The following is a 21,481-nucleotide window of genomic DNA, read 5'->3' as shown; positions in this document are numbered from 1 at the left end:
CCATTTCTCCAAAGAGCCTGGTCCCTTTTTGTGAGAAATGATATTTGGAAACCAGTCAAGGTGTAGGGGCTGCCCCTGGTCACTGGGTCCATCATTGTCTATAGGTAAGATTCATTTCCAATGACCAAATAACTCTTACATCTGATGAATATGCTGTAGTTTATATAATCATTTGCTTATCAGATATTAGCTGTATTTTTTTTTCACTTTTAGATAAGCCTTACTATCTTTTCACATAAGCCTTGTTTGTGTTCTGATTTTACATTTAGAAGTACTGTGTCAGAGGTGTAAACCTAAATAAGGTTTTTGAAAATATTTCCAGATTATTGGTTTCTACTTTCTTGAGAACAGTGAGTGTATCTGACTTCACCCTTAAGTATTGTGCTTTTTTTTGTTAATTTGATGAATTAAATCATTTTTATTTCCTACTGATGACTTCAAAACATTTAATGAACTTACTGCCATTTGATTTTCTACTTTGAGGAATTAACTCTTCATATTCTTAACTAAATTATCAAATGGGAGTATAGTGTTTTTCCTTACCTTTTTAATGGGCTAAGGATATTATCAATTTATTTTACTTGTGACACTTTATTTTTTTTGCCTTTTAATTTTGTTTATGATGTTTTTGACATAAAAGTTTTAAAAAGTTTTCTTATCATAACTATCTGTACTTGGATTTGTTATGTTTTCTTAAGTAGAGCAGGTCCTTTCCACCAATAAATGTTTATTTTTATCATCTTATTCCCCTCCTCCTGTATATTCTTCCTTGTCTTCCTTTTCCTCCCCGTTTACTCTTAACTCTATTTACCTAATAAAGTGAGGACCAGCCTTGTTGCCCTTTTTACCTTCTATCCCCACACATAGCTAACTTTCTTTCCTCTCACTGACTTATGTTTTCTTTGTCTTAAATTAGTTTTTTATACATATATTTTTCGACTGTGTTTTTCCATCAGTCAGTTGCTAGACTGCAATTAATATCCACTAAGAAATGGTATCTTTCACTTTTAAAAGAGTTCTCAGCTAATCTTGTCTATTTTTTCTTCCCAATGAATTTTAGAATCATTATTAAGTTTCAAAAAAGAGAAAGAAATCCCCATGGGGATTTTTACTGCAGTTACTTAAAAGTTCTAAATTAATTTGTAAAGAATTATAGTTTTTACATGTTTTGGTCTCATATGTTTTAGAAGGATTTGTGATTTCCTTCACTATAGCTCTCTCATGGTTTTCATAAAGTTTTTCCTTTGCTATTTTTTTATTTTTCAATGTATCTTTTTAAAAAGACTTTTCTGACTAGCTATATTGATACATAAGAAAAGTACTTGATTTCTAAAAGTATATGTTGTATTTAGCTACTCAATTATTTTATTGACTAAAAATTTCACCTGGTTTTCTTAACTCTTCTAGGTCTAGTATCATTTTTGAAAGAAAATTTTTATTAGACACCATTTAACATGTTCACTATTAAGTTAGGACAAAAATAACCCAATTATGTGTTTAGAAAATAACTTTTATCTTTTATTGCAGCCGTTTCTCCCTTTGTCTGATAGTGGCGTTGTATATGATTCTGATGAAAGCATTCACAGTGATGAAGAAGAAGATGGTGCCTTTTTTTCAGATACACAAATTCAGGAGCACCAAGACCCAAATTCCTATAGGTAAATAAGGCTTTTCCCTTTTCCTTTTTGCCTTTTTTTTTTGGTAGAAAATATTGACTTACTAATTTAAAATAATATTATTAATATGAATTTATACATGAACTGACTGTCATTTTCAGGCTGGGAATTCTGTAACTTTGTGGTTAATATCTAGACAGTAGAGTACTTCTTCCACATCCAGTTTCAAAAAATAGCTTATGCAGAGTGCAAATACAAACATTTTTAGTGAGAAAAAATACATAATTTATTGATGTGCTATTAGAACTTAATCTATAACCCATTGATGTGCTATTAGATTCCATGTGACTGTGTGGTAAATCTTTTTCCATTAGGTAATTTTCAAATATTCCAAGTGAGATACATTGTTGCATATCTTTTATCTTCAGAGATTACAGAGGTGCTATTTTTGTATAGTAAGTTAGGAAAAAAATCTTTCTTTTGGACTGGGGACTCAATAATCAATTGACAAGAATCATTACTATGCTTCTCTCATGGCTGTGTTTTTCAATAAAGGAGAATTTTTTTTGTTCCTCCTTGAACAGCTGGGCTCTTCTGCATTTGACAATGGTTAAGTTAGCACTTCACAATGTCAAGAACTTCTTTCCCATTGCTGGATTGGAATTTTCTGGTAAGTTTGGAATTTGAAATTTTATGTTACTAAATATAACATTACCATCAAGTTTCTCTTCACAAAAATCTATATGAAAGAGCATTTGGTGCTAAAAAACATACTGCAGTGGAGATTTTATGAGGCCTTGTTTATTTTAGACTCCAGTCTATTGTTTTAATTCATAGCAAAAATCACTGACTACCTAGAAGGTTGAAAGAAAAAGCAGAGAAGCTGGACATTTTCTTGGTTCATTTTAGATAACTGGCCTGTTTTATTAAAAGTATTAAGAATCCAAATGGTATTTGAGACCCATTTTCAGGTTTATGTGTATTTTCAGAGATTTTGGCTGTAAGAATTCAGATTTTGTAAATATGTGGGTTATCATCAACATTCTTTATCAGTAAAATAACACATTCTGTCACCTTTTAGAGTTGCCTGTAACATCGCCATTAGGTACTGCTGTGATTAAAAACTTGGAGAACTGGGAACAGATCTTACAAGAAAAAATGGATCAGTTTGAAGGCCCACCCCCTAACTATATCAACACATACCCAACTGACCTTTCAGTGGGAGCTGGACCAGCTATTCTTCGAAATAAAGCAATGCTAGAACCTGAAAACACTCCATTCAAGTAAGAACATTCTTCAGTGCTGATCCCTAAATTATCGCTTAGTTTAACCTTTCTGGAAGACAGTTTGGCAAAATGCCAGTAGCCTTCAAAACACTCATAACTTTGAACCTGGAATCCTATTTCCAGCAGTATACTTGAGGAAAACATCAGAAATCAGAAAATTATTTTTCCCAGTGTTGCCTATAATTTAATAGACATATTACTTTTATAATCAGGAGAAAAATTTGTATTGTTAAAACATTATTTTAAGAACTCTTACAAAAATATTTTGGGATAATAATCTACATATGCAAACAAAGTGCTGCTGACCTTGTGGCAATAATTTAACAGTGAACACATTAAGGTTTTTTACTGATGTTTTGATCTTCTTCCTGCCCATCTTGGCCCCCTTTAATAAGCAGCATGCTTTTTCTAAGACAGCTGTCCGTGATTAAGAGTGTTGCTCATAAGCTTGAAGGAACAAGGCCTTTTAAACTTGTTAGGCTGTTAAAACTGAAATCCGTGACTTTATAATCATTGGTGATGTGCTGTAACCAACAGAACCAACCAACTGTATAATTTAAAAAGAGAATAATAAGAGATTCATTTGACTATCAGCTCAGCCTGTTCATACAGAGAATATTAGGCAGTTAATTGCTAGATGAAAGAATGGTATTTAGAAGAACTAAAAATTAAAAGTAAAATAAATTGTAAAATTTTATTGAGCTTAATTCTGTATCTTCTTTGCAATATTTAATGGAGGTTTTAAAAAATCTGCAAATATGAAACACACTTTCTGTAGTTAAAATAGTGTGATATGTTAATTTTTTTTAATAGATCCCGGGATTCTTCTGCACTTCCAGCCAAACGACTTTGGCATTTCCTTGTTAAACAAGAAGTCCTTCAAGAGACATTTATTAGATATATTTTCACTAAGAAAAGAAAGCAGAGTGAGGTATTTGGAAAAAAAATCTTTCTGTTGTAATTTTTGTTTAATTTTTCTTTAACATTTCTAATGAAGTCAGTCCTTGATTTTTTTTTTTGAAATTTACTTTTCCATTAGAACTTATCTAACTGTCTTCATACATTAAGGGCGGTAATTTACCAAACTACAATGAATTCTTCTAAGATAAAAACTTACAGTCTTTATTTCGTAACAATGAAACAACATAATTCCCTTGATAAATCAGGTATAATCAAGTGAAAGTTGGTACTTCCTTTGTAATATTTGCCATTGGGCTTTTTGGTGTAATAAACATGGTGATGGATGGTTTGGGGAACTTGATATATAAATGAGTGTGTTCTATATTAAGAGTCTCTGAATATCACTTAATTCAAAATGTAACATAGCCACTTAAAAGAATTTTATTTATTTTGCATTTAGAAATGAACAAGATAAACTTTAGAAGCAAGAAATTTAGGATAATTTTGTGAGAGAATAAACTAAGGAAATATATACACAATGAAGAAAGTTTGCTGTTACAAAGTGATGCAGAGGTTCTGCATTGCATGGTGATTTTTAAGCTAAATATAAATTAGTAACATAATGATATACAGGGCTCAAGAATCAGGAAGTTGGGAGACTGGCACTTTAGAACTTAAAATGATCTCTTCCCTATAAAAATAAGGGGTACACAGATCCTTAAAATGAACATTTCAGTCCATTTGGCCATTTTAAGAGGTAATGGGCAATCTGGAGAGTGTTCCGAGTAGAGTGTCAGCATTAAAGATTTGGGAAACAAAATCTGTAAGAAAAGAAAAATGAATTATATTTTACTTAGAAAAGTGAAAACCTAGAGGGACAGTCTACATGCCTCAGTTTTCCAAGGTAAAATACTGAAATGCTTCTCCCTTTCCATTAAACCTACTGGACTCCTTCTTCTCAGAAGTCATCCACTTACCTAAATGGTAACTGTAGTCAGCCTTTGTGAACAGTCATTTATTTTCTCTATGGATTTGAAAATTATCTAAATGAAGAAGAAGGGGAATGAACTACAGAGATTCTTTTGAATCTTAACAAGCTTTTTTGATGACAAAAGACCCTGATGATATTGAAATTATTGATGTCAAATTTGTTAGGGAAATCACCAAGCCAAATTCTTTTCCTACTTCATTTAATCCACTGTTCATAGCATTTCCTGTTTCCTATAGCATCTGCTGAGTCCAAATTCCATAAAATGTAGGAATCTAAGAAATAGATTTAAAATAAAAGATACTTGCTCAGTCAGGGCTCTGTTATTTACCAAAAGCCAGTTCATTGACAGGCCGATTTTCCAAGTGTTCTTCAAATTATTAAATGTAATGATTTATTGAAAATGGGCTTTGATTATTCATGAGGTTTGTGGCCATTTGATTCAGTTGGGTTGTGAGAGCCTCAGAGCACTGTGGGAGGCCACGTGTCTCGGCTGCTTGGACCCTCATACTCATCTTGCCCTTCAGGGTCCGTTCTCTCCTCTCGGATTTCCTCTTCCTTTACTGACCTTACCCCTCCCTCTGACCCTCAGTCTCCCCTTCGTTAGGCCCCTCATTCTCTGTGTTCTTGGGATCAGCAGCCCGCACTGTGTATTCTCTTCAGTTTTTCTGTCGGAAGAGGGTCTCCATGAACAGACAGATGGGACAGAGATAAAGGGAGCATTTCTTAAAATGTTGAGTAAGCATTGATTATCTCTAGGGAAGCAAAGTCCATGGTTGGGAATTTGGATGGGAGGAAGAATTTTCATCCTGTGCCCTTTTGTACCTTTTGACTTTTAAATCATTGAATGAAATTACTGTTTTGTCCAGTGCTGTCCAACAGAACTTGTGTGATAATGGACATCAAATCTGTTCTGTACCGTGTAGTGGTCACCAGCCACATGCGGTTATTCTAGCACTTGAAATGTGGCTAGCATGATTGAGGAACTGAATTTTTAATTTTGTTTAACTTAAATTTAGATAGTCACATATGGTCAGTGGCTACCATATGGAAGAGCACAGATCTGCTGCAGAACTGTTTTCATTGAAGAAAAAAATTATGAAAAAAATGTTAAAGCTGTTAAGACAAAATAAAAACTGGCCACGAAGTTCAGGAATATGAAACATTACAACTACCCACCCATTGAGTGATTTATCATTTTAAATTGTTAAGTAGGATTTTGGCAATAATAATTTGATAAATTCAATGAATTGATTAGTTGGTGAAATTGGCAAAGTAATTCTTAAAATGCTAAAATCCTAATTTTTAAAATTTGTTTAAAAAATTCTGAGAAATGCTGACATTTTAGATATTGATGATATATTTTTACTCATTGAATATGTTCAAGAAGAATATTTCACGAAACAAATTTTTGTGAAGTCAATAAATGTGGCAAACTCAGCTAGTTGGTTAAAAGACAAATAGGTCCTTCAGCAGTTTGGCCTTTTGCTGAGTGGGCCCTTGCCCACATCCGCCACCCTCTCACTGTCAGCTGGGGCAGCCCTAGGGCAGGCCTGGGAGGCATGGTCAGAGTAGCCCTGTTTGGCTGAAAGTGAAGCAGTTACTTTAAGTGGTATTAGGAGAAATGTATTGTTCTGATTCAAACCTTCAAAGGTTTCCCCTGCAGAGCAGAAATACTACTTTTGATTATAGCCATGGCTAGTGACTCTGTCATCAACCAGGCAGGAGTAGGTTATTTGTGTTCTTTCTTTCCCATGCCTCATTTTATCAAATATGTATTTACTTATGAGGAGAAAAATCATGAGATTAGTAAATGGTTAACAAGAATTTTAATCCTTGACTCTTCATGGGTAGTATATTCCTTATGAGTAAGAGTGAAATAAATGTTGGTACTGTGAATCTGTGTTTAGGACTAAGTAGTTTTAATATGTATTTGAAGTAAAATCCTACAGGATAAGAATCTATGTAGTGTAGAATACACGTGTTCATGCAAGTAGGTTTTATTTTTAGAGATTGCAGTTTAAGTTAGAACTTTAAATTACATAGCTGGTATACAAATAACTAATTTTTATTTTAAAATAGCTTTTATGTGTGTAATAATCACATATAACTGTAATTTTGCCTGTTTTCTTTGTGTTGTTTCTGATGACATGTTTTACTCAGTTTAATTTCTTTGATTTGGTGTTTTAAAAGGAAAGGTTGCAAATTCATTTTTACCGTCTTTAAGTGATGGAGTGACATTTCGGTTTGAAATTTTTCATTGTCTTTAAGAGTTCATTTCATGCATGTGTTTCTGTTTGTGGCGGTGTGGCGTTACTTAGTCTGTGGAAGAACATGTGGAGCAGGTCAAACGAAACCTCATAGCAGACGATTGCCGCATCGAGGTAGCATTCTGAGCTTTTGTATTTAGCTCATTCTTTGAAGTTCAAGGAGCTAACCCCTCATCTCTAATACTAACCATGCCCTGCCCAGCGGGCTAAGTGCTCCCACACACCGCAGGGGCACAGAGTAAGAGATGCTCTGCCCCATCTGGCTCCATCTTCTTGCAACTGGTTCTTCTCTTTCTTGCTTCCTGTCCCATCTTCACTTCTGCCTCTTTTTCTAGCCTGTTCTTAAACGTGTTTGTTTTGATTCTGCCTCTTCTTTCTTTACCATCATCTTTGACCCTAAGCCATACAGTCCTCTCACCAGTCTCCTTTATTCCTAACTCTTCTTTCCAACTTCTCCTTATTCCTATCTCACCACCCTTATTTAAAAGTATCTCATTCTTATGTGATTCCTTTGTCTTTCTATATCTTTTCCTTCCTCTCTGTGCCTCTTAATGTGTATAGATTCTTACTGGAGTGTCTTACCACACTTTTGGAAGAAATAGAGGGACATTGCTATTATAAATGCTAATGAAAACTATGTTAGCTCTCTTCCGTGACAGTTAATTGGTATCCTATAATCATAATGGAAATCTTTATAATTGGGGTGATTATAGGGCATAGGAAAATTTAAGCTAATTCCAAAACTCATTTTTGACACACTAAAGTTACTGATGCCTTTTCTCTTGCTGCTGCTTCTACATTTTCTTCTCCTTCTTTTAAGTTTTGTGGGATGTGTGTATGTCTACATGGAGCTACACTGCGACAACTAAAACTGCTGACTGATATTTGTAGGTTGAAGCTGATCTCGGCTATCCAGGTGGAAAGGCAAAAATCATTCATAAGGAATCAGATATGATCATGGCATTTGCTATTAATAAGGTAAAAGCTTTCATCGTTACTAAGAATGTACTTCTTTTTAGTGAAATTGCTTAAATTTCACTATGCCTTTGCTTTACAGGCAAACTTTAATGAAATTGTTCTGGCTTCAACACATGATGTACAAGAACTTGATGTTACTTCTCTGCTGGCCTGTCAGTCATATATTTGGATTGGAGAAGAATTTGACAGAGAATCCAAAAGGTTTGTTTGTCTTATGCAGTCAATTTGAAATGTAGTTGTACTCAAACAGAGCCCATTAAATGCTTATGTACATGATATGAATGGTCTTGAAAAGTACATATATATCTCTTTTCCTTCATTTGGTTAGGAGACGAATCCAAATGAAGGGAAAGAGATATGTATATATCATAGGAGACGAACATAATTGGCTTAACTGCCAATAAAAGGCTCTGCTTACATCTGTGAACAGATTACTCCTACTTCTTCTATTAGACCCTGAGCTAATCATAGTGTTTGAGTGAGAATACTCCTGAACACCAAAGCCTAATGCTAACAACTGCCACTTTGACATTTGACCCCAAAGAAATGTCAGGAATTATACAATATTTAGTAAATTCAGCTAATCTGGAGAATTAAAGCAAAAAGCAGAATAGCACCAGTGTATTAATTAGACTGATTAATAAGTCTCATTTGCTGACTAATTTTTGGTGTTTCTTCTTGATTATCACCTTGTAAGCATACCTTTTTTTCCCAATCGAAATGTAGACAACTTTTACTTCTCAGTAAAGTTGTGGACACTGTATCAAGAGTGTTTTACACACATTCCTATTTTGGGAATTTTCCTCCATGTTTACCCTCCCTCTGACTTTTCTCCAGACTCTTGGAAATTTTATGTGCTTGGGAATGGTGCCATGATAGCCTCTCTCCTTGTTCTGTTTTCTATTTTTTTAGTATATAATTTAACTAGGTTTCAGTATCATACTTCAGAATAGATGTAACCACGTAATACAGTTCATCATAAAAATTACTTTAACATTTTTTAAAATTAAGCTATCATTGATACACAATCTTATGAAGGTTTCACGTGTGCAACATTGTGATTTCAACATTCGCCATCCCCCCACCCCCGCAACACATACCCCATAGCAATCACTGTGCATCAGTGTAATAAGATGCTGTAGCCATTACTTGTCTTCTCTGTGTGATACTGCCTTCCCCATGACCTACCTATATTATGACTGTGAATTGTAATGCCCCTTGATCTCCTTCTCCCTTCCCCCTTACCTACATTCCCTGTCTCCTTCTCTTTGGTAACTGCTAGTCCCTTCTTGGAGTCTGTAAGTCTCCTGCTGATTTGTTCCTTCAGTTTTGCTTTGTTGTTATACTACACAAATGAGTGAAATCATTTGGTACTTGTATTTCTCCGCCTGGCTTATTTCACTGAGCATAATACCCTCTAGCTCCATCCATGTTGTTGCAAATGGTAGGACTTATTTTTTTCTTATGACTGAATAATATTGCATTGTGTGTATGTACTACATCTTCTTTATCCATCCATCTACTGATGGACAGTTAGGTTGCTTCCATATCTTAGTTATTGTAAATAGTGCTGCAATAAACATAGGGTGCATATGTCTTTTTGAGTCTGAGAAGTTGTTTTCTTTGGGTAAATTCCTAAGAGTGGAATTCCTGGGTCAAATGATATTTCTATTTTTAGTTTTTTGAGGAACCTCCATAATGCTTTCCACAGTGGTTGAACTAGTTTATATTCCCACCAGCAGTGTAGAAGATTCCCCTTTCTCTGCATCCTCACCCGGATTTGTTGTTCCTAGTCTTTTCTATGTTGGCCATCCTAACTGGTGTGAGGTGATGTCTCATTGTGGTTTTAATTTGCATTTCCGTGATTATTAGCTATGTGGAGCATCTTTTCATGTGCCTGTTGGCCATCTGAATACCTTCTTTGGAGAAATGTCTGCTCAGATCCTCCACCCATTTTTTAATCGGGTTATTTGTATTTTGGATGTTAAGGCATGTGAACTCTTTATATTTTTTGGATGTTAACCCTTTATCAGATATGTCATTTATGAATATATCCTCCCATACTGTAGGATGCCTTTTTGTTCTGCTGATGGTGTTCTTTGCTGTACAGAGGCTTTTTAGTTTGATGTAGTCCCATTTGTTCATTTTTGCTTTGTTTCCCTTGCCCTAGGAGGTGTGTTCAGGAAAAAATTGCTCATGTTTATATTCAAGAGAGTTTTCCCTATGTTTTCTTCTATGAGTTTTATGGTTTCATGACTTACATTCAGGTCTTTGATCCATTTTGAGTTTACTTTTGTGTATAGAGTTAGACAGTAATCCAGTTTCATTCTCTTACATGTAGCTTCCAGTTTTGCCAACACCAGTTGTTGAAGAGGCTGTCATTTCCTCATTGTATATGCATGCTCCTTTATTGTGTATTAATTGGCCATCCCTTCACTTTTAGTCTGTGTATGTCTTTGGGTTTGAAGTGAGTCTTTTGTAGGCAATCTACAGATGGGTCTTGTTTTTTTATACATTCTGTAACTGTGTCTTTGGTGCATTCAGTCCATTTACATTTAGGGTGGTTTTGTACTTATTGCCATTGCAGCCTTTAGATTCATGGTTACCAAAGGTTCAAGGGCATCTTCCTTACTATCTAATAGTCTAACTTAACTCACTTATTATGCTATTTCAAACATAATCTAAAGGTTCTTTCTTCCTCTCTCCCTACTTCTTCTTCCTCCTCCACTCTATATATATTAGGTATTATATTCTGTACTCCTTGTGTATCCCTTGAGTGACTTTGTGGGTAGTTGATTTAAATTTGCATTTGCTTAGTAATTGATTGATAATTTCCTTTACTGTGGTTTTATTTTCTCTGGTGACAGCTATTTAGCCTTAGGATCAATTCCATATATAGAATTCCTTCCAAAATATACTGTAGAGATGGTTTGTGGGTGGTAAATTCCCTCACCTTTTGCTTATCTGGAAATTGTTTAATCCCTGCTTCAGATTTAAATGATAATCTTGACAGGTGGAGTATTCTTGGTTGGAGGCCCTTCTGTTTTATTGCATTAAATATATCATGCCACTCCCTGTAAGGTTTCTGTTGAGAAGTCTGATGATTGCCTGATGGGCTTTCCTTTGTAGGTGATCTTTTTTTTCTCTCTGGTTTGCTTTTAATACTCTGTCCTTGTCCTTGATCTATGCCATTTTAATTATATGTCTTGGCATTGTCTTCCTAGGGTTCCTTGTGTTGGGAGAGCTCTGTACTTCCATGACCTGAGACAGACACTATTTCAGCAATTATTTCCTCCAAGAGACTTTCTATGCCTTTTTTCTCTCTTCTTCTTCTTCTTCTGGTACCCCTATAAGGAAAGTATTGTTCCATTTGGATTGGTTGCAGAGTTATCTTACTATTTCATTCCTAGAGATCCTTTTTTCTCTCTGTACCTCAGCTTCTTTGTTTTTCTGTTCACTAATTTCTATTTCATTTACCATTTCCTTTACCTCATCTGATCTGCTTTTAAATTCCTCCATTGTCTGTTTCATTTTAGATACTGTATTTTTCAAAGTTTCTTTCTTGAAGTCCTCCCTGAGATATAGAATATTTTTCTATAGCTCTGTGAGCATTCTTATGCTTTTTATTTTGAAATCTTTATTTAGAAGATTGGTGATTTATGGAATTTGAATTCTTAGCCCTCTTTCTGGCATTTGAATTCATGTTTGCACAAAATTTTTTTGCTGTTTCATTCTAGTGATTCCTATGGAATAATAACTTTGTGTTGGCAGCACCCTCTAGTGCCCAGAAGCTCTATTCTGTGGAGCTGCCGAGCACCTGGAGTAATGGCAGGGGTTGCAGGCTTTCAGTGCCGGCACCTGCTGGGAGGAAAGAGCTCTTTCCTGCCTTCCTGGCTGCAGTGCCTGCCTCCACTGCTAGGGTCAGTGGTCTGTGCATGCAGGGAGGAGCCTCTGCATTATACCCCTGTAGCTGCCATAGGCGGGTCTGCCCTCCAGCTGTCCTGGTGCAATGGTGGAGGCAGCACGTGTGCAGACCAGTCCCAGCCAGGAAGAAGGAGAAGCAGGCTACATATTGCAGTGTGGAGGCCTTGGGGCTGTGTTGCCAGTCAGGAGATGTCTGAAGCTTCTGAAAATTCCCAACCTGTTGGGCTGAGTGAGCCAGGACGATCTTGTCCACTAGCCCTTTCTCCTGAGCAGCAAGCTCTGTGTAACCTTTGCCCTTTTAGCACCCTCCTTGCTGTTGGGAAATCTTTATGTGCCACCTTTCTTTTGTCCCAGGGGCCTGGTTGTGCATACCTGTTCTCCACAAGCAACTGGAATCTCAGTTTCTCCCCAGTATTCTGCCCATCTTTGCTTTCCAACCCCTCTAATCTCCAGAGCACCATGTAATGTGGGTTTGTGCTCCTGGAGCAGAACTCCAGGGCCGGGTGTTCAGCAGTCCTGGGCTTCTATTCCCTCCCCACTCTGTTTCTCTTCCTCCTGCCTGTAGCTGGGGTCAGGGATGGGCTTGGGTTCTGCTGGATGTGGCTTTGCTACTTTACCCTATTCTCTGAGGTCTTCTCTTTTTCCCAGATGTAGGTGGTCTGTTCTGCAGCCTTTGGGTTGCTCTTTCAGGATTAGTTGTATTTGCTGTATTTTCATCTTGTATGTGGTTTTGGGAGGAGGTTTCTGCTTCACTTCTCATGCTGCCATCATTTTCTGGATTCAAAACCACATTAACATTTTTAAGTGATGATTATTAGTATTTCACTTTAAGGAATATTTAAACTCAGGTTTCTTTAAAATGTATGAATTTGGTACATGGGTTCTCTGTACTTGAAGAGAACATAGAATCTTTTGCTATACATGATAAAAAGAAAATTTGTGTTAAGTACTAATTATGCAACAATGAAATTGCCCCTGAACATTAAATTTATATTTTGCCTAAAGGGAAAAAGTTAACCAGTGTTAAAATTGGCTATGATTAGGACTTGTACCAAAGTTTTTTCATGGATATTCATTCACCTTTTCAAAATAAAGACTGTCCTGTAGTACATAAGAAGCTCAGTAACTGGAATTTGTGTTAAAAGAATATGGGACTTTCAAAGTAATATACAAATATTTTTTCACAGTTCAGATGATATTGATTATCGTGGTTCTACTACAACTCTTTATCAACCCAGTGTGACATCCTATTCAGCAAGCCCGGTGCATCCACCTTCATCTCTGCCATGGCTGGGCAGTGGGCAGACTAGCACCGGTGCTAGTGTGGTATGTCATTTTCTCTTAGGTGTGGTTTTTGGAAATGGCCTCGCTCAAAAATAAGTTGCAATCACTTTGACATAGGAAGGACCTAAAGATGAGGACAATGACCAACCATACTGATAATTGCTAACATGTTGTGAATTTCTTTTGCCAAGTGCACACTTTTTCTCACAATAACCCTAGATGGTTGTGAGAAGTTATCTTACAAGCATTATCACTTATAGATGAGCACACTGAGAGGCACAGAGTGGTAAAGCAGAGACAAAGAGGAATTCATGTCTACTGAAGGTATTTGAAAAGTGCTTCAACAATGTCATTGTTATCACTGACATTGAGAAGGGGTCCCATTCTCAAATTCTGCTCTGAAGAATCTGGAGATACTCCTGATTGTCCTCAGGGGAGGGGCCCTGGGAGGAGAATTCCCTACCACTGAATGAAGCTGTTTAGCATCCTCACAGTCCAGACAGGCCAGGGCTATGCCAGTAAGTAACTGCTTCTGCAGCCTTTTCAGACAAGTGTCATATGTTAAGTGACTTAGAAAATCCACAGCCAGGTTTATTTCAATAATAATACAATTATAAGAGAATAAATGTTATCAGAATTAGAGTTGGCCTGAAGCATATCCTTCCTCATCTCTTCTGTTATATATAAAATAAATTCATTTCTTGTCTTTCTCTAAAGCTTATGAAAAGGAACCTACATAATGTTAAGAGAATGACTTCACACCCAGTCTGTCAATACTGTAAGTATGATCCAGGGATAGAAGTGGCCTGTCATTTTGAAGTTGACTTACAGGAATGGAAAATACTGTAACTCTTTCTCTAGATTTTTCATTGAGTATTATCTGGTTTTCCTTTTGTGTTTCAGATCTTACAGGTGCTCAGGATGGCAGTGTACGTATGTTTGAATGGACACGGCCTCAGCAACTTGTCTGTTTCCGTCAAGCTGGCAATGCAAGAGTTACAAGACTGTATTTTAATTCACAAGGCAATAAGGTTAGTTCTTGGAGGTCACTGCTAAATTCATCTGAAAATAATTGTGGATATTTATGAGTAAATAGTGAAATACAGCTAAAAACAAACTCAATGATTCTGGATTTAAGCTGAGCAGGCAGTTTGTTAGTGTTTGCAGACCCCCTTTGGCTCCCAGTAAAAGCATATCCACAAGATTTTGTATGGATTCATGAACCATCCACATGAAGATACTAAGTGCTTGTGAGGGTTAAGTGTGTTTCTGTTGTGTCAGCTGGTGGTTACCTGTAAGCTCAGTCATGCACCTGGGAGGAACCTTACAGTTTCTTACTAAATTCTCACAGAAATTTGGAGGAAGATAGTGAAATAGGTGTGCGAAAGCATTGAAAAGGTGGCAGGATATTTGTAGTACTTGGACTTTGTTGGGAACTAGAGCAACGGAAACATAGGTATAGGCAGAATGTTAGTAAAGTGAGGTGTGGATGACTCTTGCTTCTGTACATATGATTTTACCTTTGATATAGATAGTAAGGTGCTGTCTTTAATATTCACACCATTCTTACAGTGTGGTGTTGCAGATGGAGAGGGTTTTCTGAGTATCTGGCAAGTAAACCAAACTGCATCAAATCCTAAACCTTACATGGTAAGTATCACTCAGCATTCCCAGAACATACACAGAGGCCACTTTGTTTATGAAGTGTCTGTTTCGGACAGTGAATCCCATTGGTGGACGTGTTGGGAAAGAGACAGTTCTATCTAGCACCCCAACCCTGCATAGCATCCTTCATTACTCTAGTTTCAGACTGCAGTGACTAAAAAGCAAAAAAAAGTACCTTGCTTTTCATAGCCTAAAGGGTGACCATTATATATGAAAATCTCCAGGGGCTCTCCCTTGTGTGTGGTCCTCTTCAGGATACATTTTTATTACACTCCTGTCCATTTTGAAAACTTGAACTTCTTTGTGATAGAATTTTGTAGTGATTCATTTTAGGTTACTAAAGTAAGTATGAAACAGTTTCTATGTATTACAATTTGCTCTAGAATTTTGCTTACTAGATTATAAATTAACCAATCCCAATAGGCACTTCACTCATTAATCCAAATTATATTAAAACCCTTGTTGAAGCATTATCTTCATTTGGTGATGCTATTCTGTGCAGAAGTTTGAGCTTCATAAATGCTGATTTTTCTTTACTATACACATGTTCTTGATTATGTGTATGAGACAAGATATTTCTCTTACATTATTGCACTATAGGTGATCATGAAGTCTTTCTAAAAAATGGAAGTGCTCTTGAATTTATCCCTTTGTCTTCAGTCAGATTTATATCATGATAATCCCAAACAGAAAAGTGTCTTTTTATTTAAAAATACTCTGACATCCCCCTTTTGGGTCATCACTTCCAAACTTCTATTTATCCACCTGAATCAACAAGGAAAGTCATGTTTGGCACAGGGAATAGTTTCTACAGTCCTTGGAACATTCTTAGGAGCTGTGTTGGGCAGATGTCAACCTGTAGATTATTTGTGGGACCACTTTTGACCTTGTTTTTACTATTGCTAAGGCTCTTCACTTGGTGAGGCAGGGAGCACAGTGGTAAGGAAGAGGGATGTATTTAGGTTACAAAGTTAATTTGACTTCAGTCCTTCACACCACTAAGACTAGGTTGGCATATAAGAGTTTTCCTCCTTAGGCTTTTGTTATGATTTATGTTGTTATTTAATGTTTTATTATTTTAAATATGTTTGAGATCATTAGCACTAACATTCTGTGATTAGGTCTGTAGTGTAGTTTAAATGGCTTGGTTAAGTTCATGTACTTGGTATCCTTTTCCTTTGTTACATAATCTAAAAAACCGTAACCTTTGATTCCAAGTTCTTACCAACTCTTCCAGTTCTAAAAATTATTGGACATTAGCCAAATAATAGCAAATAACAGCTTATCCTCTTACCACTTATTCTTCATTCTAGATTTTTAAATCTAGAATTTAAAACAGACTTCGTTTCTTAGCATATAATGTTGTCTATCACCAGCAGAACTGCACGTTTGTACGATACGGGTTGTATTGGGCTTTCAGAGAACATCAGCTGCACTTTGTGTTTCGTAGAGTTGGCAGTGCCACAGTAAGGCCACAAGTGACTTTGCCTTTATTACCTCTTCAAGTCTCGTTGCCACATCTGGACAGTCCAATGACAATAGGTATGTCAACAGCAAAATAATAAGTAAACTTGCGGCAGAAAGGTTAGAAAGTATGGATTTCTGTTAAGTATGGTATTTCCGCCTTAGGAATATAAAGGTTTTCTTTGTTACCTAATTCTTATCTCAAGAGTAGTTTTCCTAACCAAAAAGAGAAAAAACTGACTCCTACAGTTGTTTATCAGTAAGCATGTGTAATTTTTAGGTGAAAGCTATTCATTTTTTAAAAATTGCTGTTAATACTGCAGGTTCTTGAGAGTCTATAGCCATACTCACATTTTCTTTGATCTCACCTTGTTTTCATCAACAACACATGCCCATGGACACCGTAACTCATGTCCCTGCGGGTATAGAAGCATCCCTTCTACTCAGGAAACCATGTCTCAATCTCCTTGGAGTGGGAATGGCAAAGAAACAGGGCTGGGAGCTGAGAAGGGGCAGACACAGGTGGGACCATGTGACACAGAACTGTGTAGTTTGAAAAGGGTAAACTTAGATACCCCCCAGCCTCATCCCTCATTTTAGTTGAGAACAACTGCTTTGTAAATGTGAGTGAACAAAAAAGATAAGATGTAATAATATTTGAAGGCATAATTTTGTCCCTAGTAATTATTTAGACCAATTGTTTATGTTTTTTTTTGTTATTTCTTTATAAGAAATATTTGCCTCTGGGACACATTGATATCACCTGGAAACAGCCTCATTCATGGTGAGTTAAGGTCTGTGATTTTTAATAGACTATGAAGGAATGCTTTCCAGGTTTTATTTTAACTAGTAAATCCACTGTTTATTCAGATTGAAAATAAAGAAGTATTTAGAATGAATAAAATTCTAAAGTTAACTAGAATACCTGGCTACCTTGCTAAGGTAAATATGTATTATAGAAATCCAGCAGCCTAGAATAGTCTCTGTATTGTATTCTGTTCAGAAAATATGGTATGGAGATTGGTGCTACTAATAAGGCTGTGGGAAGAATTGCAAAGTATTCACTGAGCTCAATAAAAACAAGATATTTCAAAGAATTAAAACTAGCCATAAAATAAAAGTTAACTATGACAAGAGCAAGAAATATGAACAATCATATTATTTAATTATTCCTGTTGTTTAAGACAGTATTTTCCAAATTGCTGTCTTAAAGATCTCTCACTCATGTACTGCTGCCAAAAGAGGGCTCCAGGCTCCAGGTTTGGGTTAAACATAGCTAGGTGGATTTTTTCACGGAAAGAATTCTCAGTGTTTTTACTGGGCTGATGTGCATTTTGAAAGGTATAGTTATTTTCCAGTGAACAATTATTAACACCTCTTAAAGATCTGCCACATACTAGTTGAAGGCTTTAATCATATTAAAATGCAGAGATTCCTGGGAAGGATAACTCCTTAACTTGTAGCTGGTAATTCTCATACTAGTTTTTACCTGAAAAGAACTTCTGATGGGGCCATATGGGCAGGAGCTAGGACCAGGTAATACTTGTCATGGGTGGGCATTAATGAGGTGGCTGAGTGTATCACTGAGAAGCATGGTCTCCTGCATTTTGTTTCTATGTACTTCTTATGAGAGAGCAAAGTTAGTTTGGGTGTAAGATTTAAACTTCTATGTGTATATGTATGTTTTCATATTGAGATTGTGGATATTAAATTTTTTTCTGTAATTGCTTGGTATGGTTTTTAATACTTTGATCATATGATGATAGAAATTAGAATGAAAAATGTGTCTAATTTCTGTATTATTTAAATGTGCATTTAATAAACATTATCAGAATTGCCAAGATAGAAATTGTTTGGGAAAGGCTCTTGCTGTTTTTCTTCTTCAGGTTTCACGTGCCATGATCATGGTGCCACAGTACTTCAGTATGCACCAAAACAACAACTCCTAATTTCTGGCGGTAGGAAAGGATGTGTGTGCATTTTTGACATCAGGCAGAGACAGCTAATTCACACATTCCAGGCACATGACTCAGCTATTAAGGCTCTGGCTCTGGATCCCTGTGAGGAACATTTTATTACAGGTTCAGCAGAAGGTAACATAAAGGTGAGTCAGTACAGGAGGCTGGAATGTGTTAAATACTATGTCAGCTGCCAAAACTAAGGAGGGGGCTGGGGGAACCCACTGCACTGTGGAAAGAGCATAAAGTGAAGGTTTGTTGAGAAGCCTCTCCCTCCCCACCGCCGTCCTCTCTTCTGGTGGTCTGTCTAAACTGTTATGGTCTGGAAAACAGATGCATCAAGTTCCTTACACTCTCATGTTATTAAAAAAGCTCTAAAGAACTCTGTTTTGAGTAAAGTATATGAGTTCAGTTAATGCATAGGTTTTTTTTTTTAGTGACATTAGATTGGCTTCTCAGAACCTCCTCCTCTCTGCCCACCTCTGCCCTTTGTACCTGACTGTTTTGTGTAGTTGAGGTGAAGTTTCTGGATAAGTGAGATGGTACTATTCTTCCTATTGCTGTAGGGTCTAGTTTAGTGTTAAGAACACATTTAATTGAATTAACTCAAATATTTAATGGAATTAGAGATGGGTCATATACAATTAACATGAAACTAAGAGGACATAGAGAAATTTGGAAGGAGGGACAGTGAATTGTAAGTACGGTACATGAATCATGTGAATAGTATTATTTCCAGTTAGATAAGCTGTTAGGAAAGAGGCCGTGAATGGGAAGGTTGGGCTTTAATGAAATCAGTTGGGCCAGGGGAACAGAAGTCAAGGCCGTGTTTTTGTCTTGGGTCTCTCTTTTCAATGACTTTCTTTCTGTTTTCCCTGTTTTTCTTTTAAACTAGGTTTGGAGATTGACAGGCCATGGCCTAATTCATTCATTTAAGAACGAACATGCTAAACAGTCCATATTCAGAAACCTTGGGGCTGGAGTCATGCAGATTGACATCACCCAGGGCAGTCGGATCTTCTCCTGTGGGGCAGATGGGACGCTGAAAACGAGGGTTTTGCCCAATGCTTTTAACATCCCCAATAGAATTCTTGACATTCTATAGACTTCAGGATTGGAGCTTTATTTTTATAAACATTTCAGTTAAAAAGCACACTGTAGTAGTAGGCATTTCTGCTTTCCAAGCAGTTTAACACATCAAAAACAATACAGAGAATCTCTGTGTAGAATTTGAATCTGATCCCAGCTGAGTGGTATGCTGAGCATTGCCTATACAATGCAGGTTGTTAGAATGACTGTGCATGTACTTTATCATGCTGACATACTTAAAAAATATCAAACCTAGTATTGTATAAAGGATAGCTATCCTTTACAGCATTTAGCAAACCTGATTCAGAAAACTTTGAAGGTTACATGTTAGTATATTAGTAAGTTCTACTAAAGAGAAGGACCTTTGTACCAACTTAAGAAAATGTTGCTGATTCAGGTTTTTCTGCCAATTCTTCCCACTGACTGAAGCATGTCTGCAGTTTCCTTTATTAAATGAAGGATAGTCATAAGGAGTTAGAAGCTCTAGATCACCAGAAACACTTTCTAAGCTGTGGAGCAGTGTGCAGTGACTAGTTCTCTGCAGTGAGAGGTCATTTCCATTCTTTCCTGCTGAATATTTTTCCTTTTAGTGTTTATACTGAGCTAGTACTGTAACTTGCAAATGAGTGCAAATTTAAATGCAATGTTTTCCTCACAATTTGCACTCCCATTTTTTGGACTGCTAGTTTTTTCTATTTATATATTTGCCTTCATGTTAGGAATGTAGTATGTAAACATGACATACCAGTTTTAGTACTACTTTTTCTTCATGTATTCAAGATTAAACATCCACAACATTTTAAGGCTATGTTGAAACTATACGAATAGAGCATTTCATATCATAATTTAAATGAGTGTTAGGCTTTTTGTGGCCAGTTAATAGTTGATGAGATTGGTGATATTTATTACCACAGCCTGTTGTATAAACTATGCAGAGTTAAATATTATTTGCTTGTAAAATATTAGCCAATGTTGTTGTTTTATGTACGTACCTCCTTGGTTATGACCAAAAATATGTTCTTGATATTGAAACCAATGTCTGTGTGTTTAAATGTTTACCAGCAAATTGTCCCAACATGTTAATAAGAATGTTGAATGCCTGTGCGATAAATAGTAAAATATAATGGCGTAACATCACCTTTCTCTGAAGGTGATGTGATGTTTGAGCCGTGAAATACATATGTAAAAGAAAAATAAATGTTATTTGTTAAGAGTTTTACCTTAGCTTGGTCTGGCATTCTTTGGTAATCTTTTTTAACAGTTGAGATCATTTTAAATTTGATAAAATGTTTAACTGTTAGAGAATTTTTAAGCCATTAGTTTAGTCATTCACAAAAACTTAAACTGAGTACCTTCTATACTGGAAGCCATTCTAAGAAATGGAATATAGTGGTGAGCTAGACAGAGAAGGCAGAGTTGCGGTGTAGTTGGATTAAGAACTAACCTTGCTGTACCTTCTCATTTATTAAGTGCTGATTTTGGTGCTGACACTGGGGAAGGAGCTGAGCTGTGAATAATGCTTATGTGGAATGGTGAGGGTAGGAGGGAGGGTGTGTGAGTACATAGGAACACAGATTTGATAAAAATTGTGACACACATAAACACTTACTACAGTTGAGTACACAGTAAGCTGTATATGTTATATTCTCTCCATCATTGTATATACCACTATACTAAAATAGTACTAGCTGATTCAGTCAGAATCTGAAAGACAATAGAATTTTAAAACTGAAATTCAAATATTTTGTCTTTATGGCAGCTGCCACCTTCTGTGGGCTATTACTTTATAGTAATCTTAATCTGTCAGGCTAATTTCTATGTTTTTGTGAAATTTTAAAAACTTTTTAGATTTACCAAATAGTTGAACCAATACTACAGAGAATTTCTGCTTACTCTCTGCTCCAATTTCCCTTATTAACACTTTGTAGAAATGTGATACATTTGTTAAACTAATGAACCATTATTGATGCATTATTAACCAAAGTTCATGAATTAAGCTCTACCCTTTGTGCTGTATGGTTCTGTGGTTTCTGACAAATTCATAATGTCATGTATCACC

At 36.2% G+C, this 21,481-nt stretch overlaps 1 protein-coding gene across 4 annotated transcripts in view; it reads left to right on the top strand.

The window, feature by feature from the left end:
- DMXL2 (Dmx like 2) overlaps positions 1-20,646 on the top strand; it is a 169,547-nt gene extending 148,901 nt beyond the window's left edge. For 2 of the 4 annotated variants that reach the window (XM_036917781.2, XM_036917780.2), the window contains exons 30-44: positions 1,528-1,658; positions 2,201-2,286; positions 2,698-2,899; positions 3,716-3,833; positions 7,112-7,174; positions 7,952-8,038; positions 8,118-8,239; positions 13,150-13,288; positions 13,964-14,024; positions 14,150-14,277; positions 14,819-14,896; positions 16,362-16,453; positions 17,107-17,159; positions 18,262-18,479; positions 19,229-20,646. In XM_036917781.2, the coding sequence (XP_036773676.2) occupies positions 1,528-1,658; positions 2,201-2,286; positions 2,698-2,899; positions 3,716-3,833; positions 7,112-7,174; positions 7,952-8,038; positions 8,118-8,239; positions 13,150-13,288; positions 13,964-14,024; positions 14,150-14,277; positions 14,819-14,896; positions 16,362-16,453; positions 17,107-17,159; positions 18,262-18,479; positions 19,229-19,438 (1,788 nt within the window). In that variant the 3' untranslated portion in view covers positions 19,439-20,646. The remainder of the gene's footprint in view (positions 1-1,527; positions 1,659-2,200; positions 2,287-2,697; positions 2,900-3,715; positions 3,834-7,111; positions 7,175-7,951; positions 8,039-8,117; positions 8,240-13,149; positions 13,289-13,963; positions 14,025-14,149; positions 14,278-14,818; positions 14,897-16,361; positions 16,454-17,106; positions 17,160-18,261; positions 18,480-19,228) is intronic. The other 2 variants (XM_036917783.2, XM_036917782.2) reach the window with 1 other exon arrangement.
- The last annotated feature ends 835 nt before the right edge of the window (positions 20,647-21,481 follow it).

The sequence above is a fragment of the Manis pentadactyla genome, chromosome 11 (genome assembly GCF_030020395.1).
Source record: "Manis pentadactyla isolate mManPen7 chromosome 11, mManPen7.hap1, whole genome shotgun sequence".
Lineage (NCBI taxonomy): Eukaryota > Metazoa > Chordata > Mammalia > Pholidota > Manidae > Manis > Manis pentadactyla.
The sequence above is the reverse complement of the archived record's forward strand: the minus strand, read 5'-3'. Positions and strand labels throughout refer to the sequence as shown.